This window comes from Leptosomus discolor, chromosome 24, assembly GCF_034619465.1.
Source record: "Leptosomus discolor isolate bLepDis1 chromosome 24, bLepDis1.hap2, whole genome shotgun sequence".
In the NCBI taxonomy this organism is placed as follows: domain Eukaryota; kingdom Metazoa; phylum Chordata; class Aves; order Leptosomiformes; family Leptosomidae; genus Leptosomus; species Leptosomus discolor.
The window spans coordinates 5,320,276-5,338,113 of NC_141414.1; the positions used below are offsets into that span (position 1 = coordinate 5,320,276).

The following is a 17,838-nucleotide window of genomic DNA, read 5'->3' on the forward strand; positions in this document are numbered from 1 at the left end:
GTGATTCCTAGCGAAGCTGTTCTGTCAGTGTCTTGCAGCAAGATGGTGCTCTAGATGAGGGACTGCTAAAAAAAAGCCACGGGAAGGTAATGTTCCACGTGAACAAGAAGCAAAGGCAGATTTCCCTGTCAGTGTCCGACCTTTGATTTTTTTAATTTTCTGTTGAGTGGTTTCTGATGAAGGGGTTTCCAAAGGACCCCCCAGTTGCCTGACAATGTGAAAGGCTTTCCTGATTTCCAAACTAGATCTGTTCAGCTGAATTTTTCTTGTGGTTCCCTTTCTGGCTGTGAAAATTTGTTCATCGCTGTCTTCTTTACAATGTTTTTGACATGTTGGGGAACTGCAACTTGTAACCTCCTGTCATCTCCCTCTAGACTAAACAAATGCAAGTCCCTCAGTCTCGTCTCATGGATAATGTTTCTAAGCTTCTCATTGTCCTTGGTTTTATCTTCTCAACTTTCTCCATTTTGTCTTTATCTTTTCTAATGTGTGGTGCCAAAATTGGATGTCATTCTTCAGCTGAGACCTTGCTAGCTGTCAGGACAAGAAGCAGTCCCATCTGGCTTACACACAGCTCCTCTGTTGATATAGCCCCAAAAGAGGCTTCCTTCTGTGCAGGGCCACTCCATTTCGTCTGTGTTTCAGACCTTTTTCTGCCAGATTGCTCTCAAGCTATCTTCTCTGTGTTAGGAGAAGTCTACAAAGTGTCTAGATCGTCCGTTGCTGCTAGGGCCAGGTATTTGCTCACCAAATAGCTCGTCCTGTCTTCCCCAGCTCTTGACAAGGGGTCAGTGACAACCCCCTACCTGAAACAGTCCTCTTCCTTTCTTCTTTTGTCTTTACCCAGAGGCATTCAGTGGCCTGTCTCCCAGAGCACGTGGACATCACGTTCTTGATGTGCAACACAGCACCTCCCCTTCTGCTGTACCTCAGTCACATTGCACCCCAGCTTCTCTCCTGGAATTCATTTTGCTGAGGCACGGGGACCACATCTCTGTGGCAGGCCTGAGTCTGGGGCTGTTGGGCTGAGCGCTTTTGCTGTCTGCAAAACTTGAACAGCCTTAGGACGATTTGAGTTGCAAAGGGGGCTCTGGGGCAGGAGGTTGATAAAGACATGGAGGGTCCGAGATCCCAGAGCTCTAATGTCACAAATGCCGTGCTGCTTCCAGAGCACGCAGAAAGCTTTTTCCACATCTTCTCCATCTCCTGTAGCTCGTGCAGAGGGGAAGAGTCTGATCCTGGAGCAGGGCACACTCTGAGTGTCTGAGAGCACTTGCCTGGCTTTCTTATGGAGCATATTAAGCTGGAACTGCTTCTCACTCTGCCTGTTGCTATTTTCTTGTGCTTATTTCCCTGCCAGACATCGATGAGTGCATCATGAATGGAGTCATGTGTCGGAACGGCCGCTGCGTTAACACTGATGGCAGCTTCCAGTGTATCTGCAACGCTGGCTTTGAAATCACCCCTGATGGCAAGAACTGTGTTGGTAAGTTATTTCCTGATGTGCCTTGGGGTGACTGGGACTGAGCTGAGACTATGTCCTCCATGGGGACTGGTGGTTACTTTAATCTGTGCTATACTCCCTTCATCTCTAGGGCAGAGTGCATCTTAAAATGAGAGGACTGAAATAGGAAGGTGTTTTTATAAAGTTGCTAGTGCTCCTGGAGTGCTCCTGTAGGTTTTGGGGTCCAGGAGCATAAGCAGGGCTGGGTCTGGAAGCAGGACATTCTCCAGCAGCCAGTGCCTGAGTCCTGCTGCGAGCTGCACTGTCTGACCAGGATACCAAGAGTGGCAGGGGTGTAGCAGGACAGCTCTCACCGGGAGAAGCAGTGGGAACTCTGCCTTGAGCGTTAGCACCCACTGCCATAAGGAGCAATTTGACCATGAGATGGGGGACAGGGAGTTTTTGAGCACAGGAGAGTCTTGTTACAGCTCTCAGGCTCAGCTCACGTTTTCTTTTTGTCCTCCCCAGATCATGATGAATGTGCCACGACCAACATGTGCCTCAACGGAATGTGTATCAATGAGGACGGCAGCTTCAAATGTATCTGCAAGCCTGGCTTTGTGCTGGCTCCCAACGGGCGGTACTGTGTCGGTGCGTAGGTCCCCGAACTCGGTCTCTGCCCTCTTCCCAGCCTGCTGTCCTGAGGACTTGGGATGTGTCTGAGGCCCAGAGGAGCTGAGTAAAACCAAGGCTGTTGCCAGGCATCTCCTGCTCGGCCACCAGAAACTACCCCCTCACAGCAGAACGGGCACAAGGGAAAATGTTCTTGCACCTCCACTACTTCAGCACAAATTGGAGATTAAATCCTCTTTCTGAAGGAGGTTAAGCAGGGCTGTGAAGCTCTTATGGCCAATGCGAGCAGGCAGCAGTCATCTCCCCAGCTTCCCCAGCCTCTACAGCACATTCCACTACAGTTTGTTTGCCACCTCCCAAAGCCAGGAAGGTTAGGGTGTGGAGGCAGAGTGGAGAAAGGAGGAGGAGGAGAACATAGCATTTCTTTGGTGTGCTGCTGTAACATGGGGTGAATTCTCTCGGTCCCTGTCCTGTTAACAGAGCAGAGACCAGACCCTGCTGCTCTAAGAAGAGGCTGAGTCTCAGGAGACTGAAGAAACCCAGATGCCTGTTCCTGCCCTTGAACCATCAGGGACAGCCAGCAGAGCATGCAGGGGATGTGATGCTCTAAACTGCGCCTCTGCCTCCCTCTTAGTCTCCAAGTCTTTCTGCAAAACAGTCCAGAGCCCCTGTCCGTGTGTCCTGCCGCCCGTGGGTAGGTAACAGCCAGTTTGTGCTTCCTCTTTCAGACATCGACGAGTGCGAGACGCCGGGGATCTGTATGAATGGCTGGTGCATCAACACAGAGGGCTCCTTCCGCTGCGAGTGCCTCGGGGGCCTGGCTATCGGGGTGGATGGACGAGTCTGCGTGGACACCCACATGCGCAGCACCTGTTATGGAGGCATTAAAAAGGGCACGTGTGCTCGTCCCTTTCCGGGAGCCGTCACCAAGTCTGAGTGCTGCTGTGCTAACCCAGACCATGGCTTTGGAGAGCCCTGCCAACCCTGCCCGGCCAAAAACTCTGGTGAGCTCCTCTTCCATCTGAGTTTGCAAAAAGCCAGGAAGGTGCTCAGAGACATTCTGGGTCCCTGAGAGTTCCCTGAGGTGGTCTAGGCAGCTTGGCAGTGACATGGGAGAGCCATAGGCGGGTGGAAAGGGACGCCATGCAGTCAGCAAATTTAGGTTGGATCCACAAATCTGATGCTGATCTCATTGCAAGGTTTCTCACAGTGTTGGACTACTAACTGCGAGTGTCAGCTCTAAAGTACATGTTGAATAAGTATAAACAGACACTGCTTGGAAGCCCACAGATGACATTCTAACAAACAAACAATAAATCCGACGTTAGAATTAATGTCACTGTGCGTGAACTGTCTCAAAAAGCTAATGGCTCTGTTGTGCTTTCTACACAGCTGAGTTCCAGGCACTCTGCAGCAGCGGCATCGGAATAACAGCTGACGGCAGAGGTATGTGCATCCCGTGTGCCAGATGCCAAACGGGCACATCTAATGACCCTCTCCGCTCTTTCTTTCGGCTGCCTTTAATGGAGCGTGCATGCCTCTGTGTGACTGCGGGAGCGTGTGCCATGAGAGGCTTGGCACTGCGGAGGGTGCGCTGGAGAGTCAGCCCGTCACGCCCGTGTGTGTGTGAGAGCTGTGTGTGAGTGAGCGCCGGGGAGCTTGCGCAGCCTGGGTGGGTGTCAGCGCGTGCAAGAACCTGTATCTGCGTTAGCGAGTGTCCGTGGGCGGGACGTGAGCTTGGGCATGGGGGAGAGGGGTCCTGGTGTCTTTTCTCCTCCCTAAAGCACCGCGAGTTCTCGCTGAGCAGGCGTCCCTGAGGACTGCTCGTTGAATCAAGTGGTTGATTCCTGGCATCCTGTGGGATCTCCGTTTCTGGGGATGCACACGCAGAGCTTGGCTTTGCTCCCTGCTTTGATGGGAATGAAGAGCGTGACCGATTGCATCCTCTCGCTTGTCTCCCTCCTCTGCCCTCCAGCTCCCTTGGTCGGGGGAGAAGAAGGTTCACAGTCTCCCAGGGAGAGGGAGGTGATAAGCGCACGTTGGGATGTGCTGCCCAGGGGCTGCTTTGAATGAGACAGCTGTGCAAGAGGTCAGGCAGGCGGCTGCGCTGCCAGCCCTGGGCAGTGCTTGGATCAGCGGGAAGAGCACAAAGCAGCCAGATAGCTACGGCCTTTCAAAACCTTCCAAATGGGAATGAGCCAGAGGCAAAACCCTGGTGGCTTCTTGGGCTTCCTTCCAGGGCACCGTGTCTTGGCCAAAGTCAGTCTCAGGCTAATGATAAGACGCTTTCTAGCAAGAAGCTAACGTCAGACGTGCTCTGGTCAGCCCATCGCTGCCTGCAGCCAGGACCACATGCACGCGGTGCTCTCCAGGGTTGCGTTTCCCTGGGGATGTAACTGAACTCCAACTGCGTGGAGACAAAGGCCAGCAGTGTCTGTGAAGCCCTGGCCTGGGCTGCTTGCCACCTGGCTCTGTGGCACTGCGAGGACACTGCCGTACGAACGCAAACCTGCCCTGTTCTGTGGGGAGGTTGGCTCTTGCCAGGGTAAAATCTCTTTGCCTGGACACCAGAGCTTTGCTCCAAAACCGCAGTGAGGTGATGCTGATGCAGAGGAAGAGGTGCTGCCCACCCAGCTGCCACCCTTCTGGGTTACTGTCCACATGCACAGGGCACTTGGTGCTGTTGACAGAGGGGGCACGCAGGAGGTGGGTGATGGCAGAGATGCCCACGGCTCTGCCTGCCAGGTGTCCTGCAGACCTGAGCCCAACCACCGTGCTCCTGGGCAGCAGGGGCTGTTGTACCCACTGCACGTTGTTGCAGGACCATCCAAAAATCTCTTGGTTTGAGGCAGGATTTGTCCAAGGCATTTTGCAGGTCTTTGAAGTTGAGGTTTTGTCATCCTGAAGGACTTGGACCCTGTCCCAGGCCCTGCCCTCACCCAAACATAACACTTCCCTCTGTCTCTGCGCCCCCACCCCACCCCCGCCCCATTCTCCATGGCCAGGAACAAGGCAGAGGCCACAGTCCTCACTTCTCTCTCTTTCCAGGCTGGCCAAGCTGCTTTCAGACAGTTCTTTATGTCAGCAGTAGCGAAAGGGAATCTACTTTGGCCCGGTCAGGGCTTCTTCCAGCCTGGCAGCAGTGTGGTCAGGGAGCCTGTGCAAGCCCTCAGCTTGGAGACCACGGCTGGCCTAGGAGATACAGGGACTTTGCCATCAGAAGGGCTTTGCTGTGGCCATCTAGGCGTGGACATAACCCTCTGCCAGCCCAGCTTCCCACAGCGTGCTCTCCAGTATGTCTGAGTACTCCTTGCCCTGTTCTGCCCCCAGCAATGGTCCCCTCTGGTAGGGCTGTGCCTGCATAAGCAGGTTGTCCATCATGCTCTGCCCTGACCCCAGTTGGCCCCAGCATCCTGCTCACAGCACCTTACAAACAGCTTCTTCCTTCCACCTTTTCCAGTAAGAGGGATAATTAAATGGTCTGACCTGAGTACCTGGGATAAAGATACTGTAAGGAGACTCAGGAACATAACAGAAGGACCTGAAAGCCCTTGACATGGAAATGAGTCTAGGCTTATCTCAACCCCTTATCCAGTTCTCTCCTCCTGAGCTTAGAGCCCTGTGCTAGGTGAGCTGTATATCCCCAGGACAAAGATGCCCAGCTCCACAGCACCAGAAGGAGAGGAACAAGGCTCCCCAGGACCTACTGGGTGAAGCCAGGAGGGTCGGTAGGGCAGGAAGGAGGGATTTCTACAGAGAAGTGCCCTAGCTGGCTATGGCCACCAAGGAACAATGAAGAATTAGGGGGTGTAAGTTTTCTGTGTTTGTGTTTGCCGTGGTCCATCTAGTTTGACTTCTTTCTCTGTGCAGACATCAATGAATGTGCCCTCAACCCCGACATCTGCCCCAACGGTATGTGCGAGAACCTGCGCGGGAGCTACCGCTGCATCTGCAACCTGGGCTACGAGTCAGATCCCACGGGCAAGAACTGTGTGGGTGAGTGCAGGGCGGCTCAGGCTCGGTGGGTCCGTAGGGAACCAGGAGCTCAGTGCTGGTGGGGAGAGGGTGGCGTGCGCTCAGCGTATGAGGCCGGGAGCCAGATGCAGACCTCCAGCCACGCAGGAGCTTGAGGTGATACAGCAGCTGATGCCCTCCAGCGCTGTCTCCCTTCAGGGCTGCCATGTCCACAAGGTGCTCTGTGAGAAACTACACATGGATGATTTAACATGCTTTCCGTGTTGTATTGCCTTGAGGACTGCGTTTCTGGGCCTCTCGGGCTGCCAGAGCTCTGTAGGGCTGGCAGAGTAGAAGAGTGGACACTGGTGGTGTAGCTCAGAACCCCCATCTCTCTGCCCACAGACGTTGATGAATGCACTGTCAATCGTTTGCTGTGTGACAATGGGCTGTGCCGCAACACACCTGGCAGCTACACCTGCACCTGCCCCAAGGGCTTTGTCTTCAGGACGGAGACAGATACCTGTGAAGGTAAGGTGACTCTAAAGGCAACAGAGAACATCTTCAGGAGATGTAGAGCTATGGCTCGAGGTCCTGCCTGAAAGGGAGCTCAAGGTCTAACATATCTTTGGTTCCCTTTTTGACCGCAGTGGTTTGAACTGGAGCAGGTCCAGGTTTGTGGGTTTGTTTGGTTTTCTCCTAGGGGGAAATTTCACACTTCATTCAAAATAGTGGACATCCAAACTTGGAACATCTGGGCTTTTCAGTGACTGAAAACCAGACCAATTTCCTCCAAAATTTTAGCTAAAACCTGACCAAAATTGCAAGTTTTGGGGTTTTGATTGAAAGCTTACAGTTTGGAGTGGGAGAAATTGTTTCCTGACCACAAAGTCCACAAACATTTGAGAACTGACACTTTGCACATAAATGTCTGTTTGGAGAAAAAAACTATTTTTCTGCAAAGAAAGTGAAAAATGTCAAATGCTGTGTAGCCTCACATCTGGCTCGGACAGGTACCTGAAGGCCGTATTCAGCATTGTGGCTGCTCTCATCTTAGTCAGGAGCAGCCCTGAGCGAGCGAGTCCGTTGTTCCCCGGTAGTTGCACCAACCAGCCTCAATCCATCCGTTCCGTCAGTCCTGAAGAGCTCGCTGACTTCATGGTGTCTGCTGTCCATGCCCATCCCCTTCCAGCTGGTGCATACTTGAGTTGTACCTGCAGGACTCCTGTGGCCTGGACCTTTGACCAGTTGAAAAGCTCCTTTCTTCATGTTCTTTGCTTCTCATTTCCCCCAGTCTCTGGCCAGAAAACGGGGCCCCGTGGCACTCGGTACAGTGACAGTCCCTTTCTTCCCGCAGATATCAATGAGTGTACCTCTAACCCTTGCGTGAACGGTGTCTGCAGGAACAATGCTGGCTCCTTTGCTTGCGAGTGCTCCCCAGGCAGCAAGCTGGACCCCAGTGGCACCATCTGTGTAGGTAAGGATGTGACCTTCTCCAGGCAGCTCTGGGACAGTGTCTGGTGTCAGCAGTGCCCGTCATCATCCCTTGCTGTGCATCTGAAGCAAGTCCTGTTGTTCCTGGCTCAGGGATGGGGATACTTTGACACCTCTCTTTCTCACCTGGTGTTTCCTTGGTTGTTGGTAACGGTTAACATCTCAGATGCACTCAGGGAGCCTGAAAACCTGCAACCTCAGGCACTGCTCTGAGTAGTGTGTGGTAGACACAGAAATCCCCAACTGTGCTGCAGCGAGGCAAAGCACAGACATGAGGTCCCAGGGAATCCTGCAGGGCATCAGGACGGTGGGTTCTCACTCACAAGAAGGGTTTGTGGTGTGCTGACATTAAGGCACATCAAGATGAAGTTGATCCTTTCTCATCAAGATGATAAGAAGGTACCGCTTCCCACTCTTAGGTGGTCAGGGCCTTGCAAAGCATCACAGGGGCAGCTGGAGAGAAGGGACTGTTCCTACCCAGAAGAGGAGCAGACTGGGACTAGGAAAGAGCAGGAGACAGAACAGACGCCATAACAGTTGTATCACAGAGCACAGAAATGCTGCTCCGCAGCACAGCAGCGGGACAGGACTCTGGGGACCAGCACAGTTTGTGTCCACGTTGCAAAGCGCTTGGCCCCACAGCCTGAAAGATAAAGTGACGCCAGAGAGCACTAGTCACATTGCACCTCAGGGATAGCTTCTCCTCGCTCTTCTCATGGCAGCCTGGCTTCCATGAAGGTGGGGACCTCTGTCAAGGAGCAGCCCTTCGCTCACGCCTTGTCTTTGCCCCTACAGACAGCATGAAAGGGACGTGCTGGCTGAACATCCAGGATGGGCGTTGTGAGGTGAACATCAACGGGGCCACGCTGAAATCGGAGTGCTGTGCTACGCTGGGGGCAGCGTGGGGCAGCCCCTGTGAGCGCTGTGAGATCGGTAAGGCTCTGCTTGGCGCAGAGATCAGGAAGGCAGGAGGCAGCCCGTTTCTTTGCTGACATTCCTCTGTTTTCTTGCAGATACTGCTTGTCCCCGGGGATATGCTAGGATGAAGGGGGTCACGTGTGAAGGTGAGGTGCTGCAGGATACAGAGGACTTATTTTTTTTTTGGAAACATGGGCATTGTTTATTTGTTGCTATCCTGCATCTTTGTTTCTGGTGGGGGATCTACACTTTCTGGCCCTTTGTTGGACTCCCTCCAGTACATCCATCTCTCTCTCATACTGAGGAGTCCAGAACTGGACACAGTACTCCAGTTGTGGCCTCATGCTGAGTAGAGGTGAAAGATCACCTACCTCAACTTGCTGGCAACACTCCTCCTGATGCAGCCCAGGATACCATTAGCCTTCTTTGCAGCACGGGCATATCACTGCCTTGTGTTCAACTTGGTGTCTACCAGGACCCTCAGGTCCTTTTCTGCCAATCTGCTTTCCAGCTGGGTGACCCCCAGCATATATTGGTCCATGGGGTTGTTCCTTCCCGGGTGCAGGACTTTGCACTTCACCTTGTTGAACTGCACGACGTTCCTGGCAGCCCCTTTCTCCATGCTGCCAAGGTCCCTCTGGATGGCAGCATGACCTTCTGGTGTATCAGTCACTCCTCCCAGTCCTGTATCATCAGCAGATTTGATGAGGATACACTTTGCCCCATCACCCAGATAACTAATGAAGATGCTAAACAGGATCAGACCCAGTATTGACCCCTGGGGTACACAGCTAGTTGCTGGCCTCCCACTAGACTCATTCATGTGCCTGGAAATGGGTTTCCAGCTTTAGCTGCTCCATCAGCAGTGCTCATGTGTGTGAGTCCTGGTGCTGCTCTGTCAGTGCTGTGCCAACTATGGAGCTGTGCAACAGGACCACCCTGTCGGTCTCTGACAGGCTTTATAATGCAGCCTCCTTGCAAAAGTGTCTGGGCACGGCTGTGGCTGTGCACAGAGCATCTGGTTTTTATTGTGCCAAGTTGCCAGTTTTAGTCTGGTGGGCAGCTCTGGGCTCCTTCCATCTCCTCCAGGAGCTCCTCAAGGCCGTACTGGGCTTGTCCATGTGCCACTCTCAAGCCTGTCTCTTGCTTTTGTGCCAACAGATGTGAATGAGTGCGAGGTCTTCCCTGGTGTCTGCCCAAATGGACGCTGTGTGAACACGGCTGGCTCCTTTCGGTGCGAGTGCCCAGAAGGACTGACCCTTGATGGCACTGCTAGGACATGTGTGGGTAAGGACACCTCGCCTCCCCCAGATCCTGGCCTCTGTTCAGCCCTCTCTACAGAGGCCCAACCACCCCCTACCCACCACATGCAGCAGTCTTGGGAACTGAGCGATGGCACGTCGTACCTGGTGAGGGCTGCCAAACCTAGCAGCCTAACGGCCAGGCTGCCGTAACTTCATGACCCCAGGTCCAGCCAGTAATGCCATTGTTCTCCTTGGGTGGACTTCAGGGGTAGCCAAACAGATAACCTAACTGGTTAATGACATGGCCCAGCAGCCCTAAAACAACTCCTGGCTGCTTTCTGGACACACAGTGACAAACCTCTGCCCTTCACTGGGGCCATCTGCACTAACAACCCCACAGAGGGTCCTTTCTCTGGCCCTGCTGCCAACAGTCGCAGGCTGGACGTGTCCATACTATTAGATCTCTCGTAGCATCCCAAACAAGGTGGTCTCGTCCAAATGGCCTGTACCTGGGCATTGTTTGGAGGATGCCCCAGCCAAAGCTGTTCCAGGAACCTTGCTAACTATGTCACAGAAAATGTTATCTCTGGTTTTACCAGAGGTTAGGTGCTGCAGGCAAGCGCTCAGCTCTGCTCTCTCACCAGACGTGCGTGTGGAACAGTGCTACATGAAATGGGATGAAGATGAGTGCACGGAGCCTCTGCCAGGGAAGTACCGGATCGACATGTGCTGCTGTTCTGTGGGCTCAGCCTGGGGCATCGATTGCGAAGAATGTCCCAAGGTCGGCTCCAGCGAGTACAAGGCCATCTGCCCGAGGGGACCCGGCTTTGCCAACCGAGGAGATGTGCTTTCAGGAAGGCCCTTCTACAAAGGTGAGAAGAAAGAGGGGAGCTGCTGATGGTGAGCTGTGCTCACCCCATCTCAGCTACAGCCCAAGGAACCTGCTGCCTGCCCTGGGACTCTAGGTTCTTTGCAGACATCCCCTCCCTGAAATGCTGCTGTTCTGCCTTCACCCACAGATGTGAACGAATGTAAGGTCTTCTCTGGCCTGTGCACTCATGGGACCTGTCGAAACACCATTGGAAGCTTCAGATGTCTCTGTGGCAACGGCTTTGCTTTGGATGCTGAGGAAAGGAATTGCACAGGTAAGGGAAGAGTAGCCCCCCCCCTCCCCGCCTTGCCTGCTTTGTGGGATGCTTGGCATCATGGTGGTACCCAGAGGAGTCGTGGCAGTTATCTTAGAAGCCAAGGGCAGGACCACAAGCAGACGGCTCCTCCTGCTTGTGGGATGAAGGATCAGTCCTGCACCAGAGAGAAAGCGTAACTGCTCTCTCTCCCTTCAGGAAGAGGAGTTCCTTGGTCTGCTGGGTCAGACTTGCCAGTCCTTGTTCACTGAACTTGATGTGCAGCACAGGCAGCCCAGTGCTGGCTGTAGTGGTGCTTGTAGTCTGTCCTGCTTCCACTAGCTGGTCTTCATCCCCACAGACATCGATGAGTGCCGCATCTCACCGGACTTGTGTGGCCACGGCACCTGTGTCAACACACCCGGCAGCTTTGAGTGCGAGTGCTTCGAAGGCTACGAGAGTGGCTTCATGATGATGAAGAACTGCATGGGTAAGGACTTGTCTCCAGGGCAGGGCAGCACCCTTAGTGCTTTGTAACAGGGAAGAAGAAAGTAGCTGGTGCCAGATCTGACAAAGAGCTTTGTGCCAAGCTGCTGTCTGTGCGTCTGGCTGTCCGGCTACCTGTCTGTCTGGCGGTCCATTTGCTGGTATCAAGCCAAATCTCTTCATTGCCCTCTGAGGGAGCTGTGGGAGTCCCTGTGCTGCAGAGAGCCCTGGCAGCCTCTGCTCTCCCCAGGGCAGTGAGTCTTCTGCCTTGCTTTGGTTGCAAAGGCAGAGCAGGGCTGAAGGGCAGCATGTGTAGAGAGAGGAATGCTCTGTGTGTAGCTGAGAGCACCACAGGTGTAATGGTGGGAGGACTGCAAAGCATATGCAAAGGGAAGGCAGGGGTTCATGAGACACAGCACAAGCTCACTAAGCTGGAGGACATAAAGGGAGAGGCCGTATCCCCAGCAAGGCTTGGCTTGAGCCCCAGACCCCTCCAGAGAAGGAGGGCAAAGAGACAGAGCCGTAGCCTCTGCCTCCTGAGTGCATGCTGTGCCTTACGTGGGCCAATAGCCCACAAGTCCCCAGCAGTGGTGGGCTCTGTACCATGCACAGCAAGGACAGACTGTGAAAAGGTTGCCAGACTTGGGGCCAAAACTGTGAGCCTTCCCTCAGAGACCTCTTATTGATGAGGACCTGCTGGACCAGAGGTCAGAGCCCGTGCCCCGCATAGCTGGGGAAGGAGACTGGCAGCCCAGGCCATCATCAGGGAGGACTCTGGTATAGCACCTGGCCCAGGGGAGCATCCTGGGCTCTCCCTGCCATGACACTCGTGGGACATCGTTGGTCCTGCCCTGCCACCTCCTGGCCACCCTTGCCTCAGCTGTGGGAGCCCACGCTGGGAGCCCATGGGGCCACCAACCAGCTTTTCTCAAGTTCTTTCCCATCCCTTTCCTTCTTGCTGTACCCAAAGGGTGTTTCCCTGCAAATCCCAGTGCAATGTTGCCTTCCTTATTTTAGGTAAGACTAGGGCCTTGTATTTCCTTTTTCTTGTACTTGTTCTTGTATTTGTAGAATGTTCATTGTCCTTCATTTTGTACTCTTCCCTCACTTGGACCTTCCCTTGCGCCAAACCTTGGCCACTGACCTTTCCTCTTGTTTCAGCCACCAGCAGCTGGAACTCAAGCCTGGCATTGCCACTGAGCTGGAACACGATCCATGCCTGGTATTTTCATTCCTGCTGCGTAGGGAGACGGAAACCTTTACACTGGAGATTGGCTAGTACACAGTGGAGCTCTGCCAGGCCAGCAGCTTGAACTCAGTGGCTGTGAGCTCCAATTCTCATACACACTTGGCTGTTTCCTTCATGTGATGTCTCATCTCCTTCTACTTCTTTTCACCCTTGTGTTATCCATCTATTATTTATTCTGCCACTGATTATTTACATATCCACACTCTAAACTTACACCCATCCCCATACATTATTTATATCATATGTTCAACCCTTACATTAAACCATGTATTTTCAAACACCATTGCAGAATGTTTCTCAACTTGTAGACCTTTTTGTGTGGTAACCTATCCATGCCACCACAGCCATCTTCTTAACTTGGTTCATCTACCTGCCCTAAATGATGTCTCACATACCACATCAGTCATTTTAATCCAATTACACGTAGCTTGGTCCCTTTTCTAGGTAATGTATGTTCCTTGCAAGTAGCTGTCAGTTATATCATCGTTAGATCACTGCTGAGGTTCATAGACCTATTATTTCCACTCCTATATTAGGAGAGATATCAATCTTTGGTCTTTATGGCACTACTTGGCCTCCTGCTCATTGCATATCCAAAGCCATGTGCCATTAAATCAAATGCCTCCACTGGCAGGAGAACATGGAGATACACCTTGCTCCGCCAGAGGTTCACCATTTGATAGCTTGTGTCTCTTCCAGCTCTGAATCTTGCTGATTCATCCAATTTTTCTTGGTCTGCTTTCCACCGAATCTTTTCTAAAATAACTCTCAACCCGGTCTCACTTACATGTGATATCTAATCAACTGTTATGTTTTCTGCACCTTTCCTTGGGATCTGCAGCCTTTTCATACCAGCCTCAACAATTAATCAGGCCCCTGTCCAGTTCCCCAAACATTTGCACAGATCAAGTCCTTCATGAGACGTTCTGGTAGACCATCTGCATTCTTCTACCCCGCTCTCCTTTCAGTTATAATTGAAAGGGCTCCCTTTCACCTGCCCATTTAATCGTCCTTTATCCTCAGATAATTCTTTACAGCTCCTCCCATCTGGCCAATGCTTGGTTTTATTCTGTCAGATTCTCAGCTGTTTTCAATTCAATAATTCTTGTTTGTAGCTTAAAAAAAAATCCCATCCATGACCTCAGTACCTCAGTTTGTCTCCAACAAGTCAGCCAGACTGTTGCTGTCCTCTAATTCCTGGCATACCGTGTTCTCTGCTCGGCTGTCTAGCCAGACTAACTTGTCTGACTGACCTAGTCTTAATATTTTGCTCTTTCTGCTTTGGCTTAGTCTTTCAAACCACATCAATCTGTGGCATGATTATAAATACCATTTATTTATTTTTTGTATTTGATTCTCTGGATTCTTTAAAATATATCACCGCCCAGCCACTGGCTCGGTTTTCTGTCTTTTCCATACAATTTGTAGCGTGGGTTACCACAGCTCACACTGATCATCTTCCTCCTTCTCCTCCTCCATTTCTGAGATACTGAGAATGTCACAGTCCCCACTGACGGCCTGCTAACTTCTTTCAGGAATGAGATTTCTGATGTCTTTATATAAGGATGTTGTGTTTCATTGTTCTTATTTTTATCCTGTTATCTGCACAATTCCACCTTACCCTTTTTTCTAGGTGACAGAGGATTGAGTCATTTCACCCCAAAGGGTGTTGTGACACTACGGCATTTCCCGTGGTCAAGGATTAACTTCTTCCCACCTGTGTTTGGCAAAAGGACTTGGCTTCAGCCTCACAAGGGAGGAATTCTTGCCAGCCCCTGGCAATAAACAACATCAGCACTGAACCTGCACCCTGCAGTTTATTAGGAACAGTCTCCCACCATGGAGAACCCGAGGCATGGGTCCTGCAGGGCTGTTTGATAGAGGCCCGTCACCCCCATTGTCAGATACATTCCAGTCCTTTTCAGCTGTAGATAAGCTGAAAATCTCAACAGTGTTTTATTCCAGTAAGGTGAAGGATTCCATTCTTAACTATAAGATTGGAATCAGAAAAATAAACACATGAGAAGAAAATGTGTTCTTTGAAGGTATCTGACATCATTCCCTTAGTCTGCTGTTGCTGAGGAGTTCTTGGGGGCATTTTTTTAGCTCCCTCAGTTTATTTACGTTACACCCAATGGCTTTGTATTCTGAATGCACATTTCTCAAGAATGCAGCAGTGGACAGATGAATCCTCTGAGCAGTTCCAGGGAGGCTTCCCTTTTTTTGCTCTCTTACTGTCAGCGCAGGACATCTTGAGTCAATTCTAGGGGCATGCAGGAATGCAAAATTGTTTGAATCTGTTCTGGGACCAAGAGAGCGAACATCATTCTCAGGTTCCTGTTCCCGAAGTTAGAGGATCAGATTCATCCAGCATTTGCCCTTCCAAAGAGGATAACCTGCACTTTGAAACACCACGAGTATCACAAAGACCGTTACTTGTACAATATCACTGTAGATCACAAAGAGCTGTCTCCAGGGCCCAGGGATAATGAATCGATAACAAGGCTTCCCAGTGTTGATACTTGCAGTGCTCCATCTCCTCTTTCTGTTGGTTTTTGCTTCCAGCCATCACCAGTGCACCATTCTGGTAGTTTCCCTTGTTTGGGTTTTTCAGTCTGGCATTTATAAACTTTTCTATCTTTTTTTTTTTCTTTTTCATTTTTAATGCCAGCAGCCTGGTTTCATCTTTGGCTGCATCACATCTCTCTCACAGCAGTTTAATCTATTTCAGGAATTCCTCCAGTTCCTAGTAAACTGTGTCCATATGTGATTTTCTCAGAAATGTACAGACTATTTCCTAGCCTTGCGTGTGGTACTGGAACTACTCTGAAGGCTGTTACCAAGAAAGCCTGTCTGTTAGTCTCCTGTCAAACAAATACACATTTTCTGAGGAACTCTCCCTCTGCTGATGGGACTTATGAAAATGTACTGAGATAGGTGGGATGTGAGCTAGGAACTATTCTAGTCCTTGCTGGCTGGTCTGCACAAAGCTAGTAACTTCTGATGTTACACTTTACGTTCTACTGCGGTCAAGGCGAGAGTTATGGTTTCCCAAAATGCATCCTTCAACTGTAAGTCCACTGAACTCACCCAAGCCCTGGATTTGCTGCCCTGTTAATTTTGTGATGTCCCTCTGTTTGGGGATATATCCTGATCATGGGACTGTGGTGCGTGGCACCAGCACCACCCCATTATCTGGAACACCCAGCTGAAGGGGACAATCCACCCCATGTCATGTCATTCTCTGCAGATATCAATGAGTGTGAGCGGGACCCGCTGCTGTGCCGAGGCGGGATCTGCATGAACACAGATGGCAGCTTTGAATGCATCTGCCCTCCTGGACATGAGCTGACTTCTGAAGGGAACACGTGCATAGGTGAGAGGACGGAGAGCTATGTTACGACCAGAGCCTGCTCAAGGGTAATGGTACAGGGAGTCTTGGGTCTCGTGCTGGGCACGTGAATCTCTCCTTCCAGTCCCATGCGTGGGTGGAACACACTCATTCAGGAAGGACTGAGGTCACGCCCAGGGTTTCATTGCATTGATGATGTCTGTAGTTCTACCGGCTCTTCACTGCAGACCGACCAATGGGGCAGTGACAAATTCAATCTGGAGGCAGCAGTAGGTGGGGGGTACCCAGGGTGTGGGTCCCAAACGATGCTCGACATGGCACCAGCGTGGCTCAAACTGTTCTTCCCACCCCAGACATCAACGAATGCTCCCTCAGTGACAACCTGTGTCGCAACGGACGCTGCGTCAACGTCATTGGGACCTACCAGTGCGCGTGTGATTCGGGATTCCAGGCCACACTGGACAGGCAGGGCTGTGTCGGTGAGTGCTCCCCTTTGCCAAACAGCCGTGCCAAGACCCCGGTACGCATCCAGAACCCTCCTGGCCTCATACCTCTTATACTGGTCAGTGGGGTGTCTGTGGGGAAGGCAAGGCGGGGAACCTCCCGGTTGAGCTGCAGCCAGTTTGGCACTACTGGTGCTGTCATCAGCTGTGAAACTGCTGTGAGCTGCACGTGGTTGGCCGAGAGGGCAAGAGGTGCTTTCTTCTGGCTGGGGGAGCTTTGTCTCCTCTTCAGCACCTCCCCCACCTTGTCTCTGTTACTGGCACTGTGTCTGAGCAGCTCTGCTGCAAGGCAGATACCCCAGCCCGCGACCCCAGCGGCTGCCTGACCTCTCCCTTCTCCCCCAGACATCGATGAGTGCACCATAACCAACGGCGGCTGTGACACGCACTGCTCCAACTCGGAGGGCAGCTATGAATGCAGCTGCAGTGAAGGCTATGCACTGATGCCAGACAAGAGATCGTGTGCAGGTGAGCGGTCAGCTTGGCTCTCGTAGATGCTGCCCCAGGGACCTCTGTGTACGTGGCCAGTCAACCGTAGTGTTGGCTTCTGGGTGAGGGGGGTCTCATTTTTAAGTCACTTCCAGAGAGGTGATTTCCCTGGACAGATGTTTTTGCTTTGCACTGCAATGTCCAGCCCCTCATTACAGGCTCCAGAGTCCTGTAACTACATGATTCAGAGCAAAATCCCTCCTGCGACTCCCTCCTGCCCCCTTCTGCTCCCACAATACCCTTCCACTGGCTCTAATGTCCTTACCTTGGCAATGGTCTCCTCTCTCTAGATATTGATGAATGTGAGGATAATCCAGACATCTGTGATGGTGGGCAGTGCACTAACATCCCTGGGGAGTATCGCTGCCTCTGCTTCGATGGCTTCATGGCATCCCTGGACATGAAGACCTGTATTGGTGAGGACAAGGCTGCACCCTGGGCACGTGCCAGCACTGGATCACAAGGCTGCTGTTGGATGGACGAAGGGATACAGAGGGTTGCCCCAGAGTTATGTCATGGTTCTTGTGGTGTTCCAAGCAAGTCCTTTTTCTCCCGCAGATGTGAATGAATGTGATCTCAACCCGAACATCTGCCTGCACGGCGAGTGTGAAAACACGAAGGGCTCCTTCATCTGTCACTGCCAGCTGGGTTACTTTGTCAAGAAGGGAACCACAGGCTGCACAGGTGGGAATTCACCAGACCTGGAGCTGGTGGGAGCTCTGTAAACACCTCCTGCATCTGCCGTGGAGAGAACACCATCCCTTGTTCTGGGCGATGCTGTGGACACCTAGGGGTGCAGATGTTGGGAGCCCCTCCTGGGCAGGCAGAGATTGCCAGGAAGGCAGGCTGCAGGCAGGAATTGACCCTTTCCTAGTTTATAGCCAAGCTGGGGGCCTGCCCTTCCTTTTGTCTTCATCTTCCAGGGGTGAGCACAGTTCAGCTCTTCAG

At 52.0% G+C, this 17,838-nt stretch overlaps 1 protein-coding gene across 1 annotated transcript in view; it reads left to right on the top strand.

Moving 5' to 3' along the window:
• The window catches only part of LOC104342693 (fibrillin-2), a 105,533-nt gene that overhangs the window by 67,292 nt on the left and 20,403 nt on the right, over nucleotides 1-17,838 (top strand). Inside the window, exons 13-30 of the mRNA XM_086477608.1 lie at nucleotides 1,361-1,486; nucleotides 1,973-2,095; nucleotides 2,806-3,081; nucleotides 3,470-3,523; nucleotides 5,948-6,073; nucleotides 6,437-6,562; nucleotides 7,389-7,508; nucleotides 8,321-8,458; nucleotides 8,539-8,589; nucleotides 9,605-9,730; nucleotides 10,332-10,559; nucleotides 10,707-10,832; nucleotides 11,173-11,301; nucleotides 15,797-15,922; nucleotides 16,252-16,377; nucleotides 16,747-16,869; nucleotides 17,181-17,306; nucleotides 17,449-17,574. Coding sequence (XP_086333734.1) covers nucleotides 1,361-1,486; nucleotides 1,973-2,095; nucleotides 2,806-3,081; nucleotides 3,470-3,523; nucleotides 5,948-6,073; nucleotides 6,437-6,562; nucleotides 7,389-7,508; nucleotides 8,321-8,458; nucleotides 8,539-8,589; nucleotides 9,605-9,730; nucleotides 10,332-10,559; nucleotides 10,707-10,832; nucleotides 11,173-11,301; nucleotides 15,797-15,922; nucleotides 16,252-16,377; nucleotides 16,747-16,869; nucleotides 17,181-17,306; nucleotides 17,449-17,574 — 2,376 coding nt within the window. The remainder of the gene's footprint in view (nucleotides 1-1,360; nucleotides 1,487-1,972; nucleotides 2,096-2,805; nucleotides 3,082-3,469; nucleotides 3,524-5,947; nucleotides 6,074-6,436; nucleotides 6,563-7,388; nucleotides 7,509-8,320; nucleotides 8,459-8,538; nucleotides 8,590-9,604; nucleotides 9,731-10,331; nucleotides 10,560-10,706; nucleotides 10,833-11,172; nucleotides 11,302-15,796; nucleotides 15,923-16,251; nucleotides 16,378-16,746; nucleotides 16,870-17,180; nucleotides 17,307-17,448; nucleotides 17,575-17,838) is intronic.